The sequence below is a fragment of the Apostichopus japonicus genome, chromosome 8 (assembly GCF_037975245.1).
Source record: "Apostichopus japonicus isolate 1M-3 chromosome 8, ASM3797524v1, whole genome shotgun sequence".
NCBI lineage: Eukaryota > Metazoa > Echinodermata > Holothuroidea > Aspidochirotida > Stichopodidae > Apostichopus > Apostichopus japonicus.
Genome location: NC_092568.1, coordinates 21,159,876 through 21,186,495, shown reverse-complemented (window position 1 = coordinate 21,186,495; position 26,620 = coordinate 21,159,876). Strand labels below are relative to the sequence as shown.

Sequence of the window (26,620 nt, the reverse complement as noted above, 5' to 3'; positions counted from 1 at the left end):
GCCATCATCATTGTTTGAAATCGATTGCAGATATTACTTTCATCGTTTATTTATTAACCAAACATTAACCTTCTAAACCATGATCATTCCCGGCTTAATTATCCTTCGCTTCGTCTTCCTTGTTTTATATTTATATAGTTTAATTTACTAATTGTTTGATCGAGGTTTACTCTTAGCCACATACGTATTTTTTTTTCTATGGGGTGCAATTATACTGAAGACGTGGACCATTTTTAAAAATATTATTATTAAACCCCATTCTGGTGCGAGGGGTCTATTTTGGTATATGGCTGCTTAGATACAAAATGGTGGCATATTTCGCATTTAATTTTACAACCATACCAGTTCAATCATGTTGTTGTAATATTTGACCTTCTTACTATTGACGAAATAAACTGGCAGCAAAAAGAATGACCTTTAAATATAGTGAGAAACGGGGGCGCATGCGCACACGTCGCACCTGAATCTTATATTGAGACATGGAGACGCTGTATACTTACGTTGGTTGCTCCCTGGAACGCGTTGATGACGTCATAAGGCAAACAGGAGAGCAGATCAATGATAAACCAAGTTTTAAGATAGTTCATTCGAATGATTTTCGGGTCCGATACGACCTCGCCACCAGGTCCGACGAATGTCGTATGGAAATTCAAAATGACATCGACGAAAAATACGATGTCTACAATCCCGTCAATGACGACCATGGTAATGTAGTCGTCTGATTCTCTTTCGGTGAAGGCAACATTGAAAGGCACTGCCACAGCCGTATAAAAAGTAAGCAGTAATATAACCCAGTCCCATATCGCTTTGAATGTACTGTAATGCAAAATGATGTGTGGGGGCGTCTTCGGCGTTTCTCGTTTATACTGTGGGAGCATCTCGGCATCCATACTCATCATCTGAAAGGGTTAAAAAATTAAAGTTAATACATAAATAAAAAAAAATCAGTTAATAAATCAATAGAAAATAAAATAGAAAATGTGGTAACGAAGAACGTAACCACTCAGGTATAAATAAAAAATAATAATTTTTTTGGAAAGGAATTGTTTGAATGATATAGAATAGAGATTTCACCTAATGCAGATAGTTTCATGTTTGTATAGTGTTATTATTTTCTATATGAATGTATATGAATGTATAGTCCAGACAATTTGCCAAGTTTTGTAACCGTTACAGTATATCATTTAGGAAAAGCTTTATTAACTGTTTTGGAGAAACCACTGCAGGAGCAGTCTGGTTTATACCTTATTTGTCGTTGAAAGAGTCATCTCTCATAAAGTGATATTTTCCCAAAAAGGATACTTTCTAGCAGAATACTGGGGAGCTGAAAATAGCATCATGATAGTATTTTAGCGTATTATCAACTTGCTTTGTGCTGTTGTAGACATACCTTAAATGGCTTAACATAGGACCAATCGTTATCAATATTTGAAGATTCATGTATTGAAAATCACAAACAAAGCAACAATTTAATTCCATTACATGAAGAATTTATATTCCGAATAGATTGGTTGTTCTTGTTGCTTTGTTTTACCACATGCATGGGATTCTTGTTTATAAGTACACCCTCCCCTAATCAGTCAGGAAGAAACTATATATATATAAAGGACATGCTTCCAGAAATTTCTAAGCTAATTTTTGTCATGCACTTTTATTTCAAATTCAGGTGAAGAAAACCAGCGATAACGAAGATATTCGTTTCGTTCAGCTTTCGAATACGTCTTATCTCTCCAATACATTTATAACTTGCCTAAAGCCATGTTAAGTATTCATAATTTTTTTTCATTGACAAGACAGACTAAAGCTCATGGTTAGTATATGTATGGAATGAAAACTGTCGAATAATTGAAAAACTAATAATATTACTACACCCACGTGCATGACGGATTTAAAAAATAAAAGTTATGTCCCAGAATAATTGTTAGCCCAAATTACATCACAAATATTCCCTGATCTAAGCGTTTTCGGGAAATGACATTGTTTTCAACCCTGATACTAAATAAAGCCATACTCTTTATGGGTTTATACGTTTTAATAAACCATAAACAATATTCAAATTTTTGTATATTTTACAACATGGTGACGATTAAGCAATGAGTTCTCAACTGCAATATGACACTACTATACTCCGTGCACGATTTATCCATTCAAAACTAAAAAGTGGTTCTGAACTCGCCAAATGCATACAATTATCTTTCTTTACCAGTTTAAAACATCTTCAAACTAACGTCTTCGCCAAGATATCTCACAACTCTCTGATCATATACACCGTTCATTTGTATAGTCAAAATTAATTGTTTTCAAGGCCTAGCGACCACGAACCTCGTTTAGTTAAATATATTTATTTCGAATATAAATAAAGTCATTTTGTAAACTTGGCGGTATAGAATATTGATATATTCATCTTATATTCTATTATATACTATACATTTAATGAAGCTATCTTCAACAGACATGGCGATGATACCGCTATTATTATTATTCACTGCATGTATAGCAAATATATCCTATTCTCCGCCATTGTAACCATATATATATATATGATGATTCAGGCTAGGACCCAGGCTAGGATTAAATACCAGACTATCATCCATTTGGCATTTGGCAATTTTATCAAGATGCTTAAAAATGCCAGATATACTTGGTAACACTCGAGTGAACTCTTATAATCAATATTTATTAATAAACGAACATCTATAAACCTATCATATCTTCTTTAAAGTGGAATAATATTTTCTGAGGTTATCGTGTGACTTGTCCACGTTGTCATAACAACTTGTGAACAATTGAACATGTCGTATGTTAGGGTAAAACGGGAACTTGGGAAGGGATTTCACACAGCAGGCTGTATCATATCAGGAGCAGTAATTTAACTTTTTTTCCGTTCAAGTAAATTGGGATTTACTGTCTCGTTACCATATGTCTGTGGTTTGGGGTTCTATTTATATTTGTTTTATTTGTTTGGTTTTCCTTGCACGATCATGCTTCGAATTTAGTTATAAAGATTAGTCACTATAGGCCTATGTACCTGATATTATTTTACGTCGTGGTGGTGAGGAAAAGATTTTTCTGGGATATGTTGTCCTAATCCAACCCTCCCCCGTTCTTTCTAGTACAAAGTTAAAATATTGGCTTTAGTGATTAATAACAATGTCAAGTGGCTTTGTTTTTTTGACATCATACAATAGAACTAAACTGCTTTATATCACGCAGAGCACTTTCTATGGATTTAAACTGCTGATTTTTTATTTTCTTCAAATTCATCATTCATTATCGACATGAAAGTATGGCTTATCACACTAACAACTAACAACGCAAAACTACGTTCTGGAATAGTTAGTCTCCTAGGACCCTTTCATCATATTAAAAGAATGCGGCTATTTATTGAATCCTATAGAGAGGGACATATACATTCTCGTCCAACAGGTGTACATGTTAGTCAGAGTTTACCCTGCAGCATGCGTATGCGTAATTATCATTATTACTATTTATTTTTTGACGTAAAAAGGTGATTATAACCAAATAGAATAGGCTGTGTCTGACATTCAATTGAAAAATGATAAAACTGGATGAAGTTTCGAAGGAACGAAGACATAACGCATGAGTAAAGAGTCGGTGTAAACTTTACCTAATGTAAAAGCCCGCTACTTTCGAAAGTAGATATCACCAAACAGAGAAAAGCACAACCATGCCGTTTTTCCCTCCTTTGAATGCGCCAGATACCTTCTGATGAAACCGTGACGTAACCAGATTTTAGTATTTTTTGGAGAAGAGGGTCCGGAAGGGGGATTGCAAGGGGTCAGTTACCAAGGAAGGCAGGCAAGACATTTTCTTATTGTCTTCTGCTTCCTTATGACATACTTTTTGTTCCTGGGCGGGATTAAGAGGGACACTCGCTTTAAAGCTCTTGTACCTCAAGAACCACTGGTTGCGTCACTGGGTTGAACTAAACCAATCTATCATGATTTACCATGCTTCTCCCAAAATAGCAGAAACCAAAACCTTATGAAGCGTAAATGAAATTTCCTAAGAAAAAGAATGGCTATTTTTAAAGTTACATGCATTTAAGAAGTAGGCGTAGTTTAACAAAAAAAAAAAAAAAAAAAACATATTTTGAGCTTATGAAACCTTCAATACAAAAGCCGAGAATTCACTGTTTTTGAGAGCTCCTTTGCAAATGTGCTGATTTTTTTCACTCTCTGAAAAGTATGAGTTTCATTCCTTGAAAGAGCCATCATGTGAACACTCGCAAAGAAGGACTTCTCATTCTTTAGGAATAGAGGGCTTTTGTACGTCGTGTTTCTTGATTGCTATATACAATGAATAAATTCAAACATTATTACCTTAATTTTGAATTTATGGTAAGCATAGCAACCGTGTAAGTGTTCAAAACATGATAATTATCTCCATGAAGGTAACGTGCTCTATACTTACCCGACGCATTAGATTTAATTTTATTGATCGTCTCTGTAAGATGAAATCCGTTAGAACATTGACCAAAGTGACAAAGTGAGTACCGGAAACTATACATACATTTGTGATTAAAGGGAACGTGCATCTGTTCTAGGAAAATGATCCTCGGATCGGTTGTAGGTTCGCGACATCCGTAGGATATCATACAGTTTTATCTTAAAGATTAATTACAAGGAATAATATATATATATATATATATATATATTGACCGAGATATGCCTGCTTGGTTTTTCTGTCAGGCGTATATTTTATACGTTTTTTTTGTTGTTTAAATATTGCATTTCGTTCCTATACTGTAACGCACTTACACACACAACGAACACAATTATCCATCTGTGTATGCAAAATAGGTAACACTAATACTAGAGGGTATGCATACTAAGGACCTTTCCAAGGACATGTGTTTGCAGCACTTTAGGTATATGACGCTGGCTATACCGTGTTACATATATACATAAATACATATATATGGGTTGATTTCATGAACGTGCATACGTTGTTCGGGAACTACTGTATCCTTCGGTTGCAAATAGGCCGCTCTCAGCTTATCTGACACATTTACCACAAAATAAAGTAAAAAAGTCAAAATAAAAAATAACCCAAAGACGAATATCCTATATCCCTATAATGCAAAAAGTTAATATCCTTCACAACTAGGGCGTAAAAGCTAATGTTTTTTGTTTTGCAAGGACATTTCTGTCGACACCTAAGTTGAAATGATAATTATGTTGAGTGAATTCTACGATTTTTGTCCCCTACGTATGTTCAAAATATTACATTTCACAAATATTCGCGTTTCCTATTTTAACCATGCATAAGAGTTTTGATTTATACTCATTCCCATATACCTTTTCAGTTACACACACCTGTAAGCCTAGATTACTTGCCTGCAGCTAATAATATTTTTTCTCCTGCATTTATATTTTACTCTGTATTTTCTCATCAAGGTTCCAACAACCACGAAAGCTTTTCTATGCCAAGCCGATTTTTGTTTTTGTGTTCTGAGGCTCAAGGTCTTTTCTCGAATTGTTCGTTCTTCAGATATAGTCGAAGCAATTTCATTTTTTTTTTGCAACAAACAGTGTTTTCTTGGTCTTTCGTTTTCCTTGAAATTTCTCGAAGCACATTTCTCTTTTCTCTCTCCATCTCTCTCTCTCTCTCTTCATCTCTCTCCACCTTTCTCTCTCTGATATGAGCAAAAGTCACGTTTCGCATTTTCTCGCTGAAAATGCATCAGTGCGTCAGGGAGAAGGGGAAAGAATATGCTTGATATATAAGAAACAAATATTGTTCAAGTACAAACAATGATGATTAGATTTGAAATCAATATTTTTGGAATAGGCTTGAGTTTTTCTCTGTTTATTTTTTTAGATTTTTTTTCGCCCTATTTTTTTTTGTGTCTTTCTTTCTTGGAGCGAAACGCAAAATGGGCAAAAAAAGTATTACATGTTGAACAGTCTTTGACAGATTTCTTTAAAAATAAGAAAGAATGAAAGAGAAAGGGGGTCTATGTGGTTCGTCTTCATATAGGTATATATCTGCCTTCGTTGTTGAAGACATTCTACGGACTATATAATAACTTTAAGAATCATCGAAACCCCAAGCAATTACGCACAACTTTGGTTTAGTATGAAATTATTGTTGTATATATGTACAAAATAACAAATTCCAGTTGTGTTGGACTTGTGGTGTTTATGAATAAACGTATTTTCAAACATCAGAACAGGAATCTACATGCATACCGTTTAAACACACGTACGCATAAACATACACACACACGCACAAAAACTCAAGTTTTATATTATGTAACCTTCGTTCGTACAAATGAAACTCCATTTGACTAAGGAAAGGTACATTCGAAATGCTTGGTTGAGTTTGCAAGGCATTTTATCTCCTTTCCTTTCGTCTTTACAGACTATGTTAGGTTGTTGTAATTCTGTTTTAACAAATAACACAAATAATACTGCGCAAGCGTTCAAAGACCGACTGGGTGCCTGCGCGCGCAAACGAAGAAAGGACCAAAAAACATGTTGGTTTGTTTATATGTTTTCGAAAACTCAAATGAAACTACATGTTTAGTGGTAATATAACAGTTACTATACGGTAGATTTGTTATTTGTTTTCCGTATACAGAACAAAATTTCAAATCATGTATGGTACTTTAAGGTAGCCGTAGTATTCGCGCTGCAACTCGATAGCTAAGTTTGGCACAACATAAAGGAAACTGAATGAAATTTGAAATTGAGATCAATATATCCACATTTGTGACAGACTAAAGCGGAAAGATACGGTATTCTTTAATTAGTACATATAACACTTATTTCCATGTCCATAAAGGGATGTTAATGTACTTATTATATATATATATATATATATCTATATATATATATATATATATATATATATATATATATATATATGTATATATATATATATATATATATATATATATATATATATATATATATATATATATGTATATATATATATATATATATATAAAGATACTCACGTGTGCTATTTGTGAAATTTGAGTTTGTTTGGTCTGTTCTGCTTTAACATTTGGTAAATGTTGGGCGACCTGGACAAAAACAGACCGACTCCTTGTGACGCTCCTTGCGAGACGAGCGAATCGGCCCATTCCAGCTGAGGAATTAAAACCATACAAATTAGAATTAACCCGTCTGTTTTATTGTTTTAAGTATAAAACTAAAAAATATTCAACAGCTGATAGTGTGTTATCATTGACTTTCGGAGCTGTCAGTTATGCGTCAGTGATGAAATTACATTATTGATTTACATATAAACATATTGCCATCGTAACTCAGGTAAAGTACTGAATTGGTCATTTGGCATTTCCTTTTCTTTGACACAAAACGGCTAAGACTTTACCACTAAGAGATAAAAACTTCATCCCCGATTCTTGAATATGCACGTACTACATGCTAGACATACACAGCTTTATATGTGGTGTTGTAGCGGAAGCCTTCATTTAAAGATTTCAAGAAAAAATCTGTTGAGGTAGGAATAGTCTTTCGCGCGGCAATAAGTCTTTACATTAAAATACAAAGTTGATCTAAAATATGTCATTCGAAAATTCCACATTTTACTTAATAAAGGGTTGAATCTTTTCTAACCTACCAGAAACTTCATGATTTTCTTTTTATTGTTTTCATTTCGACAAGTATTTACCTTTGGCTGAGTCATCTTCAATGGGTTGTTTCAAAGCGGTAATGTCTTTGAAAGTGCATAGAAACAGGACCACCTTGTCTTTCTCGTTCTTGATGGGTGCAATTTGCACTAACGTCCACATCGGCACTTCTGTATAGAGACAAATGAAGACAGATGAAGACAAATGAAGACAAATGAAGACAAGGAACTCCATATATTACAACTTAAAATGTTGACAAACTAAAAAATGATTTTTTTAAAGTAATTATACCTTACATTGGTATAGAGACTATGACGAAATAACGTTATAACAATATACATATATATATGATAATTGAAATAGCATTAAACTACATTGGAAAAAAATGGAATTGGAAAAAAAATGAAGCACTTAAAATGATCAAGGAAACATTAACTCAAACAGCTCAGTAGAGCAGGTTAATTGTTATTGGTCCAAGACGAAGCCCTTATCAACGTCCGTAGACTTCCTGAATTCATGCATAGCACAACATGAGACATAAACCTATCGACCGATCGATCGATTGAATGATTGCTTGACTGACTACTAGGCTAATCGAAAGACTGAATTAATATCGGATGTATACAGTTCAATCGGATGACTCAGATCAACTGACTGACTGTTCAACCAACCGGCCGACTGATCTACCACTCAACCGACTTTACTCGACCAGTCTACTGACCAAGTGATTGATAAACGAATCTACTCAACCGGCTTACTGCCGATAAAATGACTTACATTACTCGACCAGTCGACTGATCACTGCCTGAAGAACTTATCTACTACTCAACCGGGTGACTGCCGATAAATTGATTGACTTTACTGGACCAGTCGACCTATACCAAGTGACTGATTAGTCGATATACCGTGTCAACAGAAGGATCAACTGGATCTTTTATATAAGTAACAGTGAATAAATGCCTTGAAGGCGTGACGGAACGTTAAGTAAAATACGTTTTTTAAAAACACTTCCAGTAGTTTGTTCCTGTTTTATTTTTGGTGAATTGACTGATATGCGTATTACCTGCTATTGTACTAAACCTTGAATGATCGGCTTTACATTTGTCCCGACTAACAACTTGGCCACCCAATCTGTCAATCAAGTAGCAAGTTAATCTCAAATTTTTCTTTCGAGCCCCCCGAAAAAATGGTTGTAAAACTTAAATTGTTTTCTCCACTCAACTTGCCAAGGGCTAATAACATTATGGCTGGCCATTCAAATCCAGTTTATCCGACAGATCTTTGGTCGATCTAAAGCCGATACTTCAACGAAAACTCATATTTTGTCACTTTATTCCGAACAATCTTATTATACAAAACTGTTAAGCTTAAAAACAGACATTTTTCTTTTACGACAAAACTGACTTATTCCATAAAGTAATCAAAAAGTGAAGGCACTCCAGTTGGGCAATCATTTTTGAACGCGTAAAAAAATAAAATTATGTAATTTATATATATATATTACGTTTCAATTATTTATATATATATATATATATATTAATAAATATATATTATATAGTGATATGTATGTCATTTAAGTACGTACTTCTATCTATGTGTTTGTTTTGCCCTTCCATTTTGAATTTTATCGCATACACTTCGTGGAAACGACTTCGCTTATCCATTTTAAGAATAGCTTAATGACTTCAAGTCGAAAGGATATTATATTGATTTGAAAGACATGCCTCTTTATTATATTATCATTAGTTTGTTTAACATCTCAGACTTCCGTTTGACAAATATTCCGGCCGCCTACGATGTATCGACCAATGCTTGAACTAATAATAATAACTTTAAAAAAAATTTGATACATGAAGCTGTGTTCTTATTGATCAGTAAGTTAGTCAATAATGTTCCTTTTGTTAAGCTAGGACACAACCCTACTTCTATCACCTTCAGTAACAGAATCAAGAAGCCTTAGGTTTTAAAGAAAATTGAAGGCTAACGTTCGACTCTGTACGCATTCGTTGACATAACAAGCCGGCTAAAGGCTATTAAATATTGATCGGCATTTTGATGTCTTGTCAGGGTTTTTGCAGGCTTGATGACAAAATCTGAAGTATATACTTATACACATCATTTATGCATAACACGAAACATATATAAATATATAAGTTATGAGATGCCAAATTACTTTTTGTTACACAAAAAGAGAATACTATATATCAGGTAGATACTTAAGTTTATTAAATTTTCTTAAATTTTCTTCATGTTTGATACTAGAATGCCATATAATGATGCACTCCAAATGGAGTGTCGTGTCGAAATTTCGTTTCCAATATTTATTCGCAAAGAAAGAGAAAATTGCAGAGCTTTTGCGATTTGCCTTATAACGTTGAGGCATATGAATAAGACCTAACACGGATAGAGGTATCAGTGCGACGAATTATTATCAATAGACTTTGACAGGTTTTCACGAGATTCTTCGAAAGTAGAAACCTCCTCCTCCAACTCTATCTCCTACCCCACCCCACCCCACCCCACCCCACTCCCCCGTCATCACCATATGTCTGTAAATCTAGTTTATAGAGAACGTTTAACTTATACATATCCCTTCACAATGTATTCTTTTAAACACTATAAAAGGTATTGTCATTAACTGGGGTAATTTGTTTTTATAGCAATTGTTTGTCTTATGTAATGTAGGTTATTTGTATAATAATATTGGGAGTCAAGTAGAAGCAAAGAAGAAACAATATTTTTTGTTAATATATACATTTTTTATATTATCCTTACAAAGAAACCATAAAATCTTACCATGGGGTGGAAGTATTGGTCATAGCATAATAACACGAAACAAGTATACGCGTTTTTAGCAGTATGAGCTATGTGCGAGTTTATACATAGGCCTACCGGTAACTGTTTTAACTCACAGGGCAAAATGGCTGAAGAGCAGGTACGCAGACAGACAATGTGGTGAGTGGGTTGGGAGGGGTGGGGGTGGGGGTGGTTTGTAAAGACAAACATTTGTAGCCAATTTTACTTTCAGAGGGTCTTAGTTTAGTTAACGGTTTTTATTACTTTTTATTGCTGTTCATGACACTATCCAGGGTCTTCCCTATGTTATACGCTGCAGGAATGTGGAATAAAAACAGAACACATAATCACGCACATCCTTCATCCAAGGAATCAGTCCGTGACTAATTAGAGTTGATTTAAAATTTATGGAAGATATGGTTATTTTGTTTTCGTGAAAATTTAATCAATGCATGTGAAGTGTTATTCACTCTGTTACGTTTGCAGCGTTCGAGATAACTGCCATTGTAATAAATGCTGTTAAGAAGGATATACCTAACTAAACTGTTAGTATAGAGAGGAGAAAAAAACACCGCCATTTCTATAATTTGTCAAAAAACGAGCATTTTGTTTGTTTGCATTAAAAGGTATGCTGTGTATGGCCCCAAATATGCTAGATATTAAAATATGGTCACCTTTAGTCAAAATTCTGAAACTGTTCCTATTACAAACCTTCAAGGAAATTTCCTCACTGGGACATTCAGTCATCTTGAGTGTTCCTTAAAAATGTCTGAGAACAATTTGGAGAGTAAAGACCTCCAGGAAAGTACTTTTTGGAAACTTCTAGCAATTATAGCGTCCTATAATATGGGGGCCTATACTGCCTACCTTTAAAACTACACGCTAGATGTAATAACAAGACCAAACACTTATAAGCGATAAATCCAAAGAAACACAAAACTGTCAAGTCATCATGCCTGACAAGCATCAAGCGAAAGACAAACTTGGACTATTTTACAATTGTACCCTTTTGAATTAAATATTGAAATTTATTAAGTTTATTTGGATAAGTATATTGCGAAATAATCCATGAAATCATACATGGATTATACGGAACCCCTTGAACTGTTACCGGAACAGTAACAAAAAACAAATGATAGATCTTGGAAAATAAGTCAAATTTTGTGACGAAATGTTGTTTTCAATCAGCGATTAATGCTCGATTGTGACTTCATCTAAATTTTAACTGCAGTCGTGGACGGATCTTATAATGGCATCAATTTAAAAAACAACGTCTTGATGGGTGTGTCCATGGGTAACATAAAAAATCATTGTGCAAAGTATCGATAAAGTCCATAATTTAAAAAAAATAACTTTCCATATGTCAAGAGTACGTATCTCTGCAACAAGCTACGGAGACGGTCGTGGGACCATTGTGGTCTTTATAACTGTTGGTAATATTATAAGTAGTGTTTTAAATTGTAGCCTCCGCTTTACCTTTCAAAAAGCGTAAGATGAAAAAAAAAACAAGAAACAAAGGAAAGATTAGTCTCAAACGTATACAAGAACTATACGTGTGACAATTAACTGTTTAATTAGATAATCCATTATCCTATATTAGGCTACGAATGACGTAAACAAGACATGCACGCTACTAATGCAAATGTATGTAGAGTCCACATAACGCAAATGTATATAGAGTCCACATAACAAATGTATAGAGTCCACATAACAAATGCATAGAGTCCACATAACATATGTGTAGAGTCCACATAACAAATGGATAGAGTCCACAAAATAAATGTATAGAGTCCACATAACATATGTATAGAGTCCACATAACAAATGTATAGAGTCCACATAACAAATGTATGGAGTCCACATAACAAATGTATAGAGCCCACATAAAAATATGTATAGAATCCACATAACAAATGTAAAGCTGATATACATGGATAGAGAAACAACATGATTTACATGATTTTTTCCCCATCATTTCCCATATGTTTCTAATTCCACTCAACGTAATCGAAACATATACAACAACATTTTCATTTCAAAATCCATGAAAATTGCATAACTTGCAGAGCTTCAAAAAGCTATCGTGTCGCGTAGATGGTGATTAAAAAAATATTGATCTAGAGATGTTTCATCAGAAAGATCATCCAATAAATCTATAAGAAACGTCAAGCATCAAACCAATAGAAATAAAATATATATTTGTTCTCCCCCAGCCGTTGAAAAATTGAAAACGAACAGGTATTGATTATATACCGTTCCTGCAAAGAGGGATCATGTTTATTATGAACGTATGTGTTGCCATGGATTTACATGAAAATGAATACGTTTGAAATCGCAAAATGAAAATTAAAAACCGTGACTCAAATAAACGAAGTATTCTGTTCACAGTGAAAATGAATATACGATATGCAATAACGTATGCATTATAATATATATATATATATATATATATATATATCTATATATATATATATATATATATATATAAATATATATATATATATATATATATATATATGCACAAAATTGGACATTTTTGAAAGTTTTGCACATACACCACCTCCATTTTCTTACGTTCTTGAAACCGTTTTGGGTTGTGTGTTGAAAGTGTTATTGTGAATTAGAGTGCCCTATAGCCCAGCATTGTAATTAATTTTGGTATTCCGTTTAGCATAACTTCTTAATGCTTAACTATACATATCTCCTTTAATGTATACCTGTAGCTCTATAACACTCACACAACATTCTAATGTTACATCATTTCCACATGTATTGAGGTCACTGATGTCACCAAAGTTACAATTACAACGGTTCCTATCGTCAGCAATAGCTTGTTTATTATTTTCATCACAAGTTTCGATGTCTTTCTGGTCAAATATGAGGAATGAATGTTTGCGATTATACTTACGGCTCGAAAATAAAAATGAAAAATAATAGTAAAAGAAAGAGAATCTACAAATTACAGATAGAAATGGAAACCAGTAGAGGTTTCGAGGCTTATATTTGATAGTGATGCGGAAGCTGCACGAGCGTATAAAAGCCCCGGGAGAAAAGACAGACGTAATATATATCTCAAATTTCTCAAATTCAATTTCTATTTCACAACTTTCAGCATTCTTATATCTCTAGAAATGAAATGGAATGAAATATTATATTGCCCTTAAGTTGCGATTTCTAAATTTCGAAAATCAGGTTCTTTTTTTGTTTTTTTGGTCTTTTTGCTTCAAGTTCATTCTATTTATAATACCGCGTTTTGAAGGTTATATTCCTAAAGAAGAGAAAGAGAAATATGTTGATGCAGATTGCTAGATGGTTGTGATACCAAATAGCGATATATTGAGAGAGAACATGTTGATGCAGATTGCTAGATGGTTGTGATACCAAATAGCGATATATTGAGAGAGAAACGTTGACGCAGATTGCTAGATGGTTGTGATACCAAATAGCCTTGTACTGAGAGAGTAACATGTTGATGCAGATTGCTAGATGGTTGTGATACCAAATAGCGATATATTGAGAGAGAACATGTTGATGCAGATTGCTAGATGGTTGTGATACCAAATAGCGATATATTGAGAGAGAACATGTTGATTCAGATTGCTAGATGGTTGTGATATCAAATAGCGATATATTGAGAGAGAACATGTTGATGCAGATTGCTAGATGGTTGTGATACCAAATAGCGATATATTGAGAGAGAAATATGTTGATGCAGATTGCTAGATGGTTGTGATACCAAATAGCGATATATTGAGAGAGAACATGTTGATGCAGATTGCTAGATGGTTGTGATACCAAATAGCGATATATTGAGAGAGAACATGTTGATTCAGATTGCTAGATGGTTGTGATATCAAATAGCGATATATTGAGAGAGAAATATGTTGACGCAGATTGCTAGATGGTTGTGATACCAAATTGCCTTGTATTGAGAGAGTAACATGTTGATGCAGATTGCTAGATGTTGTGATACCAAATAGCATATATATATATATATACTGCTATATTGCTTTAAATACATCAAGTTTGTCTATTCTGCAGTATATATATATATATACTGCTTTAAATACATCAGCTTTGTCCACTCTGCCGTAGAGCTTTCCTAATTATTTCTTTTTGTACGCCTATCAGTCACTACCGCAACCGTTTGATGATGTCGTAGTTTTCTATAGCCATACAAGATCTCAAAACCATTCAATCAACAGAATTGAATGGGAAACCTTTCAATTCCTGATATGGAAAAATCGAAGAGAAAGAAACACATATACAAATAAAAAGGGGAAAAAAGAGAAAAAAGAAATATCTCAATATGAAAAGTAAGATCTCCTTTAGGAGATATAGACTGTTCGATCATTATACTCTCAGATGAACTTTAGGCTTTTAAACTAAAAACACACACACCGAGAGAAAAGCTCTACATGATATAAAGCTGAGTTATCAAACTAAGACATTTTCCCTCTGCTTTAAGGCTTTTGTCATTCTACGAAATAAAGAAAAGAATTAACGGCGAGCTTCCTTTTAATCGAAGAAAAAATATGACATGAGAATAACATAAAAAAGACACGTATGCCAGTATTAAAATAATCTAAGGAATATCGCTAAATGTTCGGGAAGATATTTGTCTTTGTCTTTGATGGATATATATATATATATATATATATATATATATATATATATATATATATATATATATATATATATATATATATATATATTAATCTCCCTGCACGCATGCGCAATGATGTACCAATGAGTAACCTATAATACGCGCAACTATTTCTGGAAGAAGTGTAAGTTCACACGTTTTTCTTTATAGGCATCTACTACTACAGTTTATATATATTAATTTTGTCACCTTGTTCTCCGAAACCTATATCTTTGTATTTATATATAGGGCCTATCAACGATGTTTTATCGCTGACGTTATACTGCGATGAAGCCAGATCTCTTTCTCACTCTCCTTAATCTTAAAAAGATTGGTCCCCATATGTGAAGCAATCGAGCGAAAATCAATTGTCGCACCTTTTACCTATTTTTGCTGTTGAGAAGTGTGAAGTTCTTTCCCCCAAGACATTACTGTAGGCGACGTAGAATGTAAACAAGCGATTTATTCCTGTAAACGATTCTCTCTAGCTGTTACTAGATTATTTCAATCTTGTTTAAAAAATATAACAGCAAATGGTATCAGAATAATTTAAAACGATATCGTTTAATTTAAATCTATAGAATTTTGGTTATGATCGCTTTATGCTGTTCTTAATTGCTTTAATAATTTAAACGATTTTACATTACTTTGCTAAAATGTCAAGAATGGAAGTTCTAATAAAAAAGGTTAATGTTATCTTCCTCACGCTTTTTCCTCTTTTTCAATTATTAATGTTTTATTTATAGAACATGACCTGGTGACGTCTGTTCTATAAGGAATATTGCACTCACATTTGCCGATAATTAAAAAGAACACTCTCTCTACATATAAACGATACACCCATTAGGTATACAGGCCTATCAATATTGCTTTATGTACTTCGGTTAATGCATTCAGTCGCGTATCTAATGTAGTCTAATGAACTATCCTTCCAGTAATGTTGCACTTTCGAATATAAAGAAGGCTGAAATGTTTGTTTATCGTGTTCATCAAGTTGATTGTTTTGTAGTCAAACGATTAAATAGTACAGTACGGTATCGTCATATTGTGCAAGTTCAATTTGTTTTTGTAATTTTAATACTACTACTACCACTACTACCACTACTACTACTATTTCTACTACTACTACTACTAATAATAATAATAATAAATAAATAATAACCATAAGACTAATAATACTAATATTAATACTAATAATGCTAAAAATACTAATAATACTTATAATACTTATAATGCTAATAATACTAATAATACTAATAATACTTATAATACTTATAATACTTATAATGCTAATAATACTAATAATACTAATAATACTTATAATACTAATAATACTTATAATACTAATAATACTAATAATAATAACAGTAATAATAATAATAATATTAATAATAATAAGAAGAAGAAGTTATATAATTGTGTCTCTATGTGATTGTGTATGCTATATAAAACTGAGCAGTGACATGTTCCAAAACAGGTACCTGTGTCATGTGGACCCCACCCGTTTGGATTAGGATTCCTATCCTTGTATCAGGTTTAGCGTGTCTAAATATATAATTCAAACAAAAAATATAATTCAAACCATCGACAGAGCACCCCCCCCCCCACCTACCCCCTTCAAGAAAAGGCTTCCTTAACAGAAAAGTACATTTCTATCTCATTTTCTATTTTGATAGGCTTCCGCATCCCGGCTCCGTTACCAAATTTTTACTAAAAACTTGTCAGCGATGTCACGCAATCCTCTGCTTGATGCTCATCAAGACAACCGCGGCTGATAATTATTTGTGACAAAACGTGGCATTTAATCTGAGAGTAGAATCAAATGGAAGATGGCGAGGCGGTCTTTTTTTCTCTATTAATCTTGACTTTTTTCCTAAATATAATAGACGGATAAAAACCCCATCCGTTTTTGATCAACTAGTTTTTGGTATTTTATGGAATACCACTGTCTGCTCTCATTAATATTCACGACAATGATTTGACTGTCCTATGACGTCAACACGACGAGCTTGATGTCGGGGTTTCTGAAAGAATCCTTGAAGCGGACGCGTGTACATCGAAACCGTCAAGAATGCAGCAATATGCAAGTGTCATTTGCCATGGTTTGTCATCATAAATACTTCAGACACTACACTCCAGAACACGACACCACCAGCAGAACATGACACCTATAGTCCTGCGCGGGAACGGTGTGCAAGATTAGGCTATGAAAGTGTCGTTACCCTATGCTATAGACACTGTTGTTTTTTATTTATTTTTAACTTTCATTCTTTCTTCAAAAAGTACATGTCAGCACTTTTCGTAAGTTATTCATTTCTGCCTTAGCACTATAATGTAGCGAGTTGACTCATGTATCTTTATGGTCGTACAGTTGCACGAGTGACACATTTAACGTTACAAACACAACTTTGAGATATAATGAAAGATAGTCCCCCACATATGTTCTCAAACCCGGTAAGCCTTCTTTTTTTCTCTGTATACCTTTAAAACTAACTCTTTTTTTTTATTCGTCTTCTTGGTGAGAGCTATAGTATTACCACTATATTAACTGATCCTTTTATACTTGCTTTAACCTGCTGGAAATTGTTCCCAAAAGGGAGATAACAAAGGTGCCATTTTTTTTTTCTTAAAGAGAAACACTTGACGAGTTTTATGAATTTCATTAGTCTGTTTTAAACATATATACACTGGTTGGGTTTCATCATTAACATATACTACCACATCCATTTGAGGTCTAGTGAACTTTCCACCTGCACAATTATACACTGCTTGTTGAAACTCAGGTACATATAGTGCTACATATTTATGTCTCAGCGATTGGTTGGATCATTTCAGAACTTAACAGCCAAACATTTGATATGCTAATTAGCTGATCCTTTAAAGGTCGCAAGTATTAACCCCAAATTATAGTCTGCAAACAAAAACAAAAAATAGCTAAAAGATATCAAAATATCTTTCCTACAGTCCCTTAACTTTTACCATCCCATTGAGGAGAATTAAATATATGAGATTAAGTATCTGAGTTTAGATAAAACTACCCCGCGTTATGTTTACAGTGATATATGCAAAGATACTTTTTCAAAATACTGAGCATGGCTGACCAGTATTTGACTTTCTAGCATATCTGGAGGAAATACTGGTCCCCCCCCCCACCCCATACCTCTCTGAGGTACTGTTACAATGTACAGTTGTATCTTCTATGCGGCTCATTGTTGCTATTAAACATAATGATAGTATTTTATATTATATATTATATATATATATATATATATATATATATATATATATATATATATATACATATATATATATATATATATATTTCAGTCATGTATTTTGTGTGGCGCAATAGATTATACATTTTGCATGCACAATGACCCGCCTAAGTCGTATAGGCCCAAAAGACATACTAACGGATTAATAAACAGATTTTGAAGAATACAAAATGACACTGTTTTGTCTATATCTTGTTTTCCTTCTCCCCTCCCCCCCACCCCCCCCCCTTCTGACTTTTCCAAATTTGTTCTCGCTTCTATATCTTAGTGCATTGATCCACAATTTTCCTCTCAAAATTTATTTTTCAAAGCCGGTTGAAGTTTGTACTTTAAGTTCCATGCATCAAGGAAGCATGCATTATGATTTCTTCATATTTAGACACAACGAACGTTTCCCAGGGTCTCCCCTAGCAACGTGACGTCATTTAAAGAATAATTGCTGACTAATTATCTTGTGTTAATAATTACTACAGGGACAGACATAGACCTGCCGGCTGAAAGCCGCGTTTATTTTTTTGTGATTCGTTTAACTGCAGTGTTAACGTTTCATGTGCATCATCCGTCTGCCAAATTTTCCCCTTGTATGTGTATATACGGTCGTGTGCCTATCGAGTATACATTCCCAATAGACTTCAATGTCCATATTATCAGCGTGTAGATGTGATGAAAACCATGGATGATGGTCGAGATCTTTAGCTAAGATACTTTTTTTCAATAATGATCCATTGCTGTAAGTGCAAGGCCGCCATCTATATGTCATAATTCAACGTAGACTTATATAAATATGACTATATATGCGTTGAATACTATTCCCGATGCAACATTACTGCCATGTGCGAGTTACTCAGGGACAGGTGGATGAATGTGTATAGTGTACTGTGTGCATATATTGCAGAAGGCGATGCTATATAGCTAGTAGCGCAGGACATGATGATATTACGTAGACTGGTGACGTATGAGAACATAACCGTTACTCCACATGTAGGAGTGTATGGTGATCACTGTGTATAGGTTACGTTATAACTTAAATCAATAAGCCGTAGCCATATCGACGAAACAATATACATGTGAACGGTGTAATGGGTGATATGTATACGGTAGGAGTATCAACAGTTATACGAGAAGTGATGAAGAGTTTTGTCTATTTGTCTGTTAGTCGTCCAGTCGGTTCCGTCAGTCAGCCAGTCAGTCAGTCAGTAGGTCTGTCAGTCAGTCAGTCAGTCAGCCAGCCAGTCAGTTAGTCAGTCAGTCAGTAGGTCGGTCAGTCAGTCAGTCAGTTAGTTAGACTTCAAGTTAGGTCTATAGCTCTCTGTATGTGGCTATTCCATGCTGGTAATATGTTCGTACCGGTACCGTAACGTATTATAAAGTTATCAAGGATGAACCAAAACATGAGAAATGGATTCAAGCCTCCCAAGAATTCCATATGAAGTTAATGAAAGCAGTATGATTTGATATAGTTATCAAGTTTATAATAAAGGAGGGAATTCAAATTACAGCAGGAGTACAGATATGCTGACGTCATCATCATCATAATACACTTAAAGGAGAATGAAACTACAACAAAAAACTCATGGAGAGTACAAAAATATTAAATGCAAAACAAAAAGACAGATAGGTCTGACAAATATCATTCTTTAAAAACAGCTTGGGTAGTTGTACGTCTGTCAGCCAATTTCCGGGATATCAACCAAACCTACCGGGTGTTATAATCTCCTCCCCGCTGAAACGCCAAAAGCTGATTTATTGTAAGAAATTGTTCAGCTTTCTGACAGAGATAAAATAGACTGTTTGCTTCGTCTACTGAAGATAGGCCTAGGTCAACTTTAGAAGAACGAGAAGATAAAACAGCTCATGACCTGGTTCTTTGTTTCGCATACTTTGTTAGATTGACGGAAAGAAATTGCTCCCATACTTTAGAAACTTGTCCAAACACTACATGTATGTGCGGCGCACATATCTTGAAGACGAAATGTCTCTCATGTCTGTATGTATGAAGTAATACAAATAGTATACGGGGAACTTCAACCAAGCGCATCTCGGAAAAGGGAAGTCAGTCTCTCCAACTTAAAGTAATGCTTTGACAGCCTGGGCGGTATTTCTTTTACAATATTTTGACTCTATATTTACTGATATAATCTGGGTTTTGTCTCCATGCTATATATACAATTCATCAAACTTACAGATAAGGCTACGAGTTTTCTCTTCCCATCCATGTTTGAAGGATCACTATATGCAGAATGAGATATCGGTATTGTACAAAAACTGTATAAGCCGGTATACTTGATTAGAAATGCGCATGCGTATTTAGTAGTTGACAGCCAGACCAAAAAAATATTAACTCACACACTCATATCACATTGACAAAAACAGAGGATGGTATATGCTCGAAGGGGTGGAGTGGGGGTGGGGGGGGGGGTTAGCCTACACTCTTATCTCGGCTGCAAGGGTCGGAGGCATGGTGGGGTCAAGGGGGCGATAACACTTATTGCCAACCTAACCTTCCCCACACCCTGCCCGTCCCAAAAATTGTGCTGTGATGTCCGTCGCTTGGCACACGTGCAGTTAATCGATGTATTTCATGATCGACATATCAATAACATCATTAAGCACTTTATAAAATGTTCAAATAGTGATAAAAACAGGAGTTTCTTCATTTTCGAGTTTTTTCTTCCTAAATTATAGACCCTGCAGTAGCGTTATAAATTATAAGATAATGGGTGGACAATTTGGAAGGGGAAAAATGTCATTAAAGATAAAGTTGTGTCTAAATGGGATGTATTCATATTTCCGGTTTTGTGAAATTATGATGAGAGCGAAATTATACATAATCGATCTAAAATAGTTACTTTGTGATACTAAATACATTAAATTTACAACCTAATTTTTTAAACAGCCTTAGCGAGATAAAGAGGAAATAATAAAACCTTTCATCGACCATCATACATTTTCTAGACTCATTCACGATGATAATTGTTCTCAATCTGTTATATTCTCTTCTCTGGATTTTTTCCATCAATCCACCGGACAACAGTTTGTGATGTTTTCCAATCCTCGGGCAACTAAATGGTTACCCCCTTATTGCCCCTAATTGAAAAAAATATAGATAGATACCCCAATGCATCCACGAAGTCTCAGTGGTATTGAACGCGTCCTATTGTAAAAGATTTATCCCCGTAAAAGATTCCAAATTGATTGTTAAAATCGTGAACTTCATCTCAGGAAGTTTCATCGATGCGTGAACGAGATTATTTCCTCTGCAATGACGTATTTAGATAAGCTCAAAGAAAAGAGAGGGAGGAAAAAATAGAAGAAAAAAAAGAAGGAAATACTTTTACCCCTTTAGATTGACAACGAGAGAAAATGAAGAACCATCGAATCCTCTTATGTTTCTCCAAGTAGTGAGTGAACGTTTCAAGTCGTAATCACAAGACCAAAACAAAAACGAAAAGGGAAAAAAGGAACAGAGAAAGTAGAAGTCAACCTTAATGAGGTTATTATGTGTCATGTATCCGTGACTTTGTATATACTTTTTGTCTGTACTTTTTTGGGAGGTTACAACTATAAATTAGTTCATGTAATAGGTTTATGCTTTGTAGTTCAGATTCCTCTAAGACCGCTTAAAAGCTATTCAAGGTTCGCTTTCTTCGAGTTGGCGTCAGATATATGCTGTCAAACTTCGTATATATATATATATATATATATATATATATATATATATATATATATATATATAACGTAATATACAAATATATATATGTATATAACGTGGTTGACGGATACTTTCCTATTTGGTATAGGGAGATTGAAGAAATTCGTTCTAAATGAGTTGGCAATCACTCTAACGGAATCAGATTAGTTAGATCATACGATGAAGATATAATTGGTTAGAAATATGATGACGTCACTGGGCGGCCATTTTGTTTTGCATACATAAGTCACTGTACGTATCGTTATATGCCGTGACGCCAACAACAGGTAAAATTAAAATATAAAAAAAAATTAAAAAGGTTTATTTAATACAATATGTTAGAATTAAAAAATTTAAAAAATATAAAAAATAGTCCAGCCTTCTGCCACAGGATGCGTGACGACATATGAAACACTCGGGTCAAAACACACAGTGAAACACATGATCAATACGGTACAGTTTTACGGTGTACATGAATGTTGAACATGATGTGCATGTAAACACGTGCTTTGTACGGTGTATGACCCTGAATGGAATAATAAAAGCCCCTTCAAGTTCCATTTATTAGATTGCATAAGGAAATACAGTTATGTAGGCCCTAATCCTTAGTTTATGATCGTGACCATTTTGTGTTTGCTCACCAGCATATTTTAATATTATGTCTGACTTTTCTTATGCACCAATTGCGATGTTATCAACTCAATATCGTAAGCAACAGAGATATTTACTCATTTCTACTCCTATAAACACACTTACACGAAACAGAACGCTAAAAAAGGATATAGTCTTCATATGAAACGGTCGTGACATTTTCAAGAAATTCATAATTTAGTGAGTTTAGAATGATAATGAAGAAGAAACTCCATTACAGTGCCTGATGTTTTCCTATAACATTTTGTTCAGATAAACTATGGTGGTACAAAATATGACGACAAGCTCAATTCCATATATATATATTGATGAAAAGATAATATGCATTAATACACGCAGAATCCACACAGTGGTTAATAGAACACGCGCTGAGTAGCTATGTAAAGTTCACTTTACATCGCAGCACATCGCAGCGTATTATTCGTGTCGCGGTAAACAAGAAATCAAAGAAGCTATATTTAGGCTAGCTATATTTCTCCTACGTGCAATGGTTTTTATTAAGTTCCAGACACGTAGCCATACCATTATCAAACAAACCATCCATTTGCAAAAGGGTAGACAAGAAAGATATCGTATTGAGGTAAATGTATAATGATAATCCATCAACCTGAATATAATAATAGTAATAATAATGAAAGAGCGTACATACACATTAGAGGCATCAATGAACGCAGCACGGAAGGAAAAAGGCAACTCATCGATCTTACATGCACACTGCTTAGCAACTATCGTACTACCTTACCGAGATGTAAACTAAATCCTATTCATATATATATATATATATATATATATATATATATATATATATATATATATATATATATATATATATATATATATATGTATATGTATATATATATATATATATAATATATATCTTAATATCTATATATAATAAGTGCACATGCACATCAACTGCGCATAAACATAGACTGCGCATGCACTGAATAAACACATATTAATGAGGCACTTGGATAAAATGTCAACGCCTACTTTGATTGTCTTACGGTAAGTTGGTGCCCTCAAATTTTACCCAAAAGGATAAATCAGGCACTGGTGGAATGGCTAATGTATAGCGTTGCTCGTTATCCAATGAATGGTGCGTCCCCGTCGCTGACGTCATGTTATGCTTAGCATTGCATTACAATAGTCTACGCTTGTTGCTAAGACTGATGAATGGATCACATTCACCACACAACCTAGAGCCAGTAACAACAGCTCATCTATAGCAGACTGTATAGCAGCTTTTCTAAAGCACCTATCTATAGCACCTTTCTATAGCACCCTATAACACCTCTGTATAGCACCCAATAGCAGTTTAACTATAGCACCCTATAGCACCTAATTATAGAATACAATAGCAGCTTATATATATATATATATATATATATATATATATATATAATAATAATAATAACTAATTCTGTCGTAGTTTGTTATGGACACAAATGTTTAGTCATGCATGTTAGCAAATTTACGCTGCGCACATCTTGTTCAACGAGAATAAAGAAATATATAATTTATGAAGTAACTAATCTCTTTCTTATAGAACTGACTTACCACTTTCCTTCACCTCCCATCCCACCCCCTCCCCACCCCACCAACCCACCAACCTCAGTTACCTAAACAGTATTCAAATAGTTGTCGTTCACCTTTGTTTACCCTCCATGAATTTGTAAAAGTTTCCCAGGTTTCCCTTTAGAGGTCGTTATGCACTCTATTTTTTTTTTTTATGGGATTCACGTATGTCCTTGCATCTGGATTAATGCATCGTCTAAGCCTGGGACGATGACACCCTCTCTAAAGGTCTCTAAAGATTTTCATGCTAAAATTGACCTTGCTCTTGAGAAGTGAAGAAGAGAAAAAGCTTCTGTTCGAATCATGGTTTTTTTTTTATAACAGCTTTTAGAACCTCACGTGCTTATATAAATCTTTTTATTTTTAGTCAACAGATCGGGTTAAGACTTCAAATATTTTATTTACCATCACGGCTGATCAATTCGAGGAATCCTTCAGGACAGATATCTACACTTAAAACATGAAATAGGATAATCCAGCTCAAATTTTAGTCTCCCGCCAAAACGGTCCTAAATGTGAGAGGTCAAAAGGCTTTTATTGATGGAAAAATAGACAGCAAATGAACAATTCCATGTAGAATCATTATTTTACAAGAATTTCATGATTTTTTTCCTGATCCTAACCGAGGCAGGAGTTTACATCCCATAATGCAATATCTTTTAAGGAAAAGTCATATAAGTTGCATCATATGCGTATATCGTGCGTTCGTTTTAGAAATAAGCAGCTCTATGTTATTTCATTCTCGAGTCTTAAAATGATTTTGGTGACGTCAAAGCAATGATATGGCAAAAAATTCGTCGAAACATTTAAGAGCTTATAATAAACTTACTGGACATAAAATTCTAGTATTGAATTATGCAGTAGGTTAGGGCGTCCGTTCAAAGATATGCGGGCTCACGCGAAACCCAATGAGAGTTTGTAAACTTAACTAGTAAGTCTGGGAATTGTGAAATATTACACTTGAAAAACAGCTCCTCAACTCCACCCGCCCAACTTCCTAGTCCAAACGAAGTTCTGTTGTAAATGAAGGAAATGTTTGTGTTAATTCTTAACATAAATTGTAACGGTTTTAGTAAAACGTTTTCAGCCTTAAGCTAACAGCCCCTCAATAAGCTTCTTTAAACTGAAAAGAACTGGAAAAAAAAAATCAGTTAAAGAAGAAGAAGCAGAAGAAGAAGAAGAATAAAGTTTCGCGAAACCCCTTACGGTCATTAAGTACATTAATGATGATGTAGGCTTATAATGAGTCTGCTTATCATTAGTAATTATGCTCGACTCGCTGAAAACGAATTGCAAGACAGATCACCTTAATCATGAAAATCGTACTCGTATATACAATACCTCGTTGATTTTTACAAAACAAGTTTGATGAATTTATGGCAAAGAAAAGGAGAGGACTGATTGATTTTAAATGAGCAAAAACATTGCACGCATCATTAGCGATGCGTCTGATCTTCGTGACAACAAACTTTAGTGACGAGCTTTTTTGGTCAACACGTTCACCAATCCATGCAACTGGATTTCCTCGAAGCGTTTTTTTTTATTTTTTTTATTTGGTACACATGATGACGAATCTTATCGATGTTACTATTTTAAACTGGCATTTCGTCTGCATTCACCTACGCTACCCTTTGGCATACTAAAATTAAATCAGCAACTAGGCATGGCGTGCGTATAACGTAAGATCAACTCAGTTAAAAAGAAAATGTCACACTGCGACTGAGCTATTGGCACATACAGTTTTGGGTGTCTCATTTCTCGAAGACGTCTTCATATACACAAGAAGACCAAAAAAAAAAAAAAAAAATTCAATGCCTTTTAACAGTTGCCTATCGGCAATAGTTGTAACTATTGCAGTTTTACAATGACGTGTACGTAACAAAAACAAAAAAATGAAAAGGGTTAAAAGTACTAGTCAAGAAGAACCATACGGATTGGAACAAAACTGACATTAGGGGAAATAACATGCACGCACGCGCACACCCACACACGCATCATAGAAAGTGTAAGCTTCGTGCATTATTCGAAATGTTTTATTATAGTGCAGTTGTTAAGTGTTGCAATTTATATAGCATAATGAATGAATCTGTTATGTTTTATTTACATATGATTATCAGAAAAGTGACAATTAGTGACGTTGGCCTGTTAATACACACAGGCATGACCAACCTTTGAACAAATCAATGTATAATATATAATAGAACCTTCTGAGCTTTCGATATTGACATAATATATTTTAATGATATAGTTAAACGTGTTCAAGTTTCATCATTGTTCCCTATTCGAACTTTAATGCTCACATTAAGATAAATTAGGCTTTAGAGGTTAATCTTTGATTGGATTCTAAGAAAATATTACTT

The 26,620-nt window shown here is 34.2% G+C and overlaps 1 protein-coding gene across 2 annotated transcripts in view; it reads right to left on the bottom strand.

Moving 5' to 3' along the window:
* LOC139971020 (voltage-gated delayed rectifier potassium channel KCNH1-like) overlaps nucleotides 1-26,620 on the bottom strand; it is a 109,466-nt gene that overhangs the window by 23,049 nt on the left and 59,797 nt on the right. Inside the window, exons 3-6 of one of the 2 annotated variants that reach the window (XM_071977163.1) lie at nucleotides 7,666-7,794; nucleotides 6,986-7,119; nucleotides 4,435-4,467; nucleotides 501-899 (exon numbers count right to left, since the gene is read on the bottom strand). In XM_071977163.1, the coding sequence (XP_071833264.1) occupies nucleotides 501-899; nucleotides 4,435-4,467; nucleotides 6,986-7,119; nucleotides 7,666-7,794 (695 nt within the window). The remainder of the gene's footprint in view (nucleotides 1-500; nucleotides 900-4,434; nucleotides 4,468-6,985; nucleotides 7,120-7,665; nucleotides 7,795-26,620) is intronic. The other variant, XM_071977164.1, reaches the window with a different exon arrangement.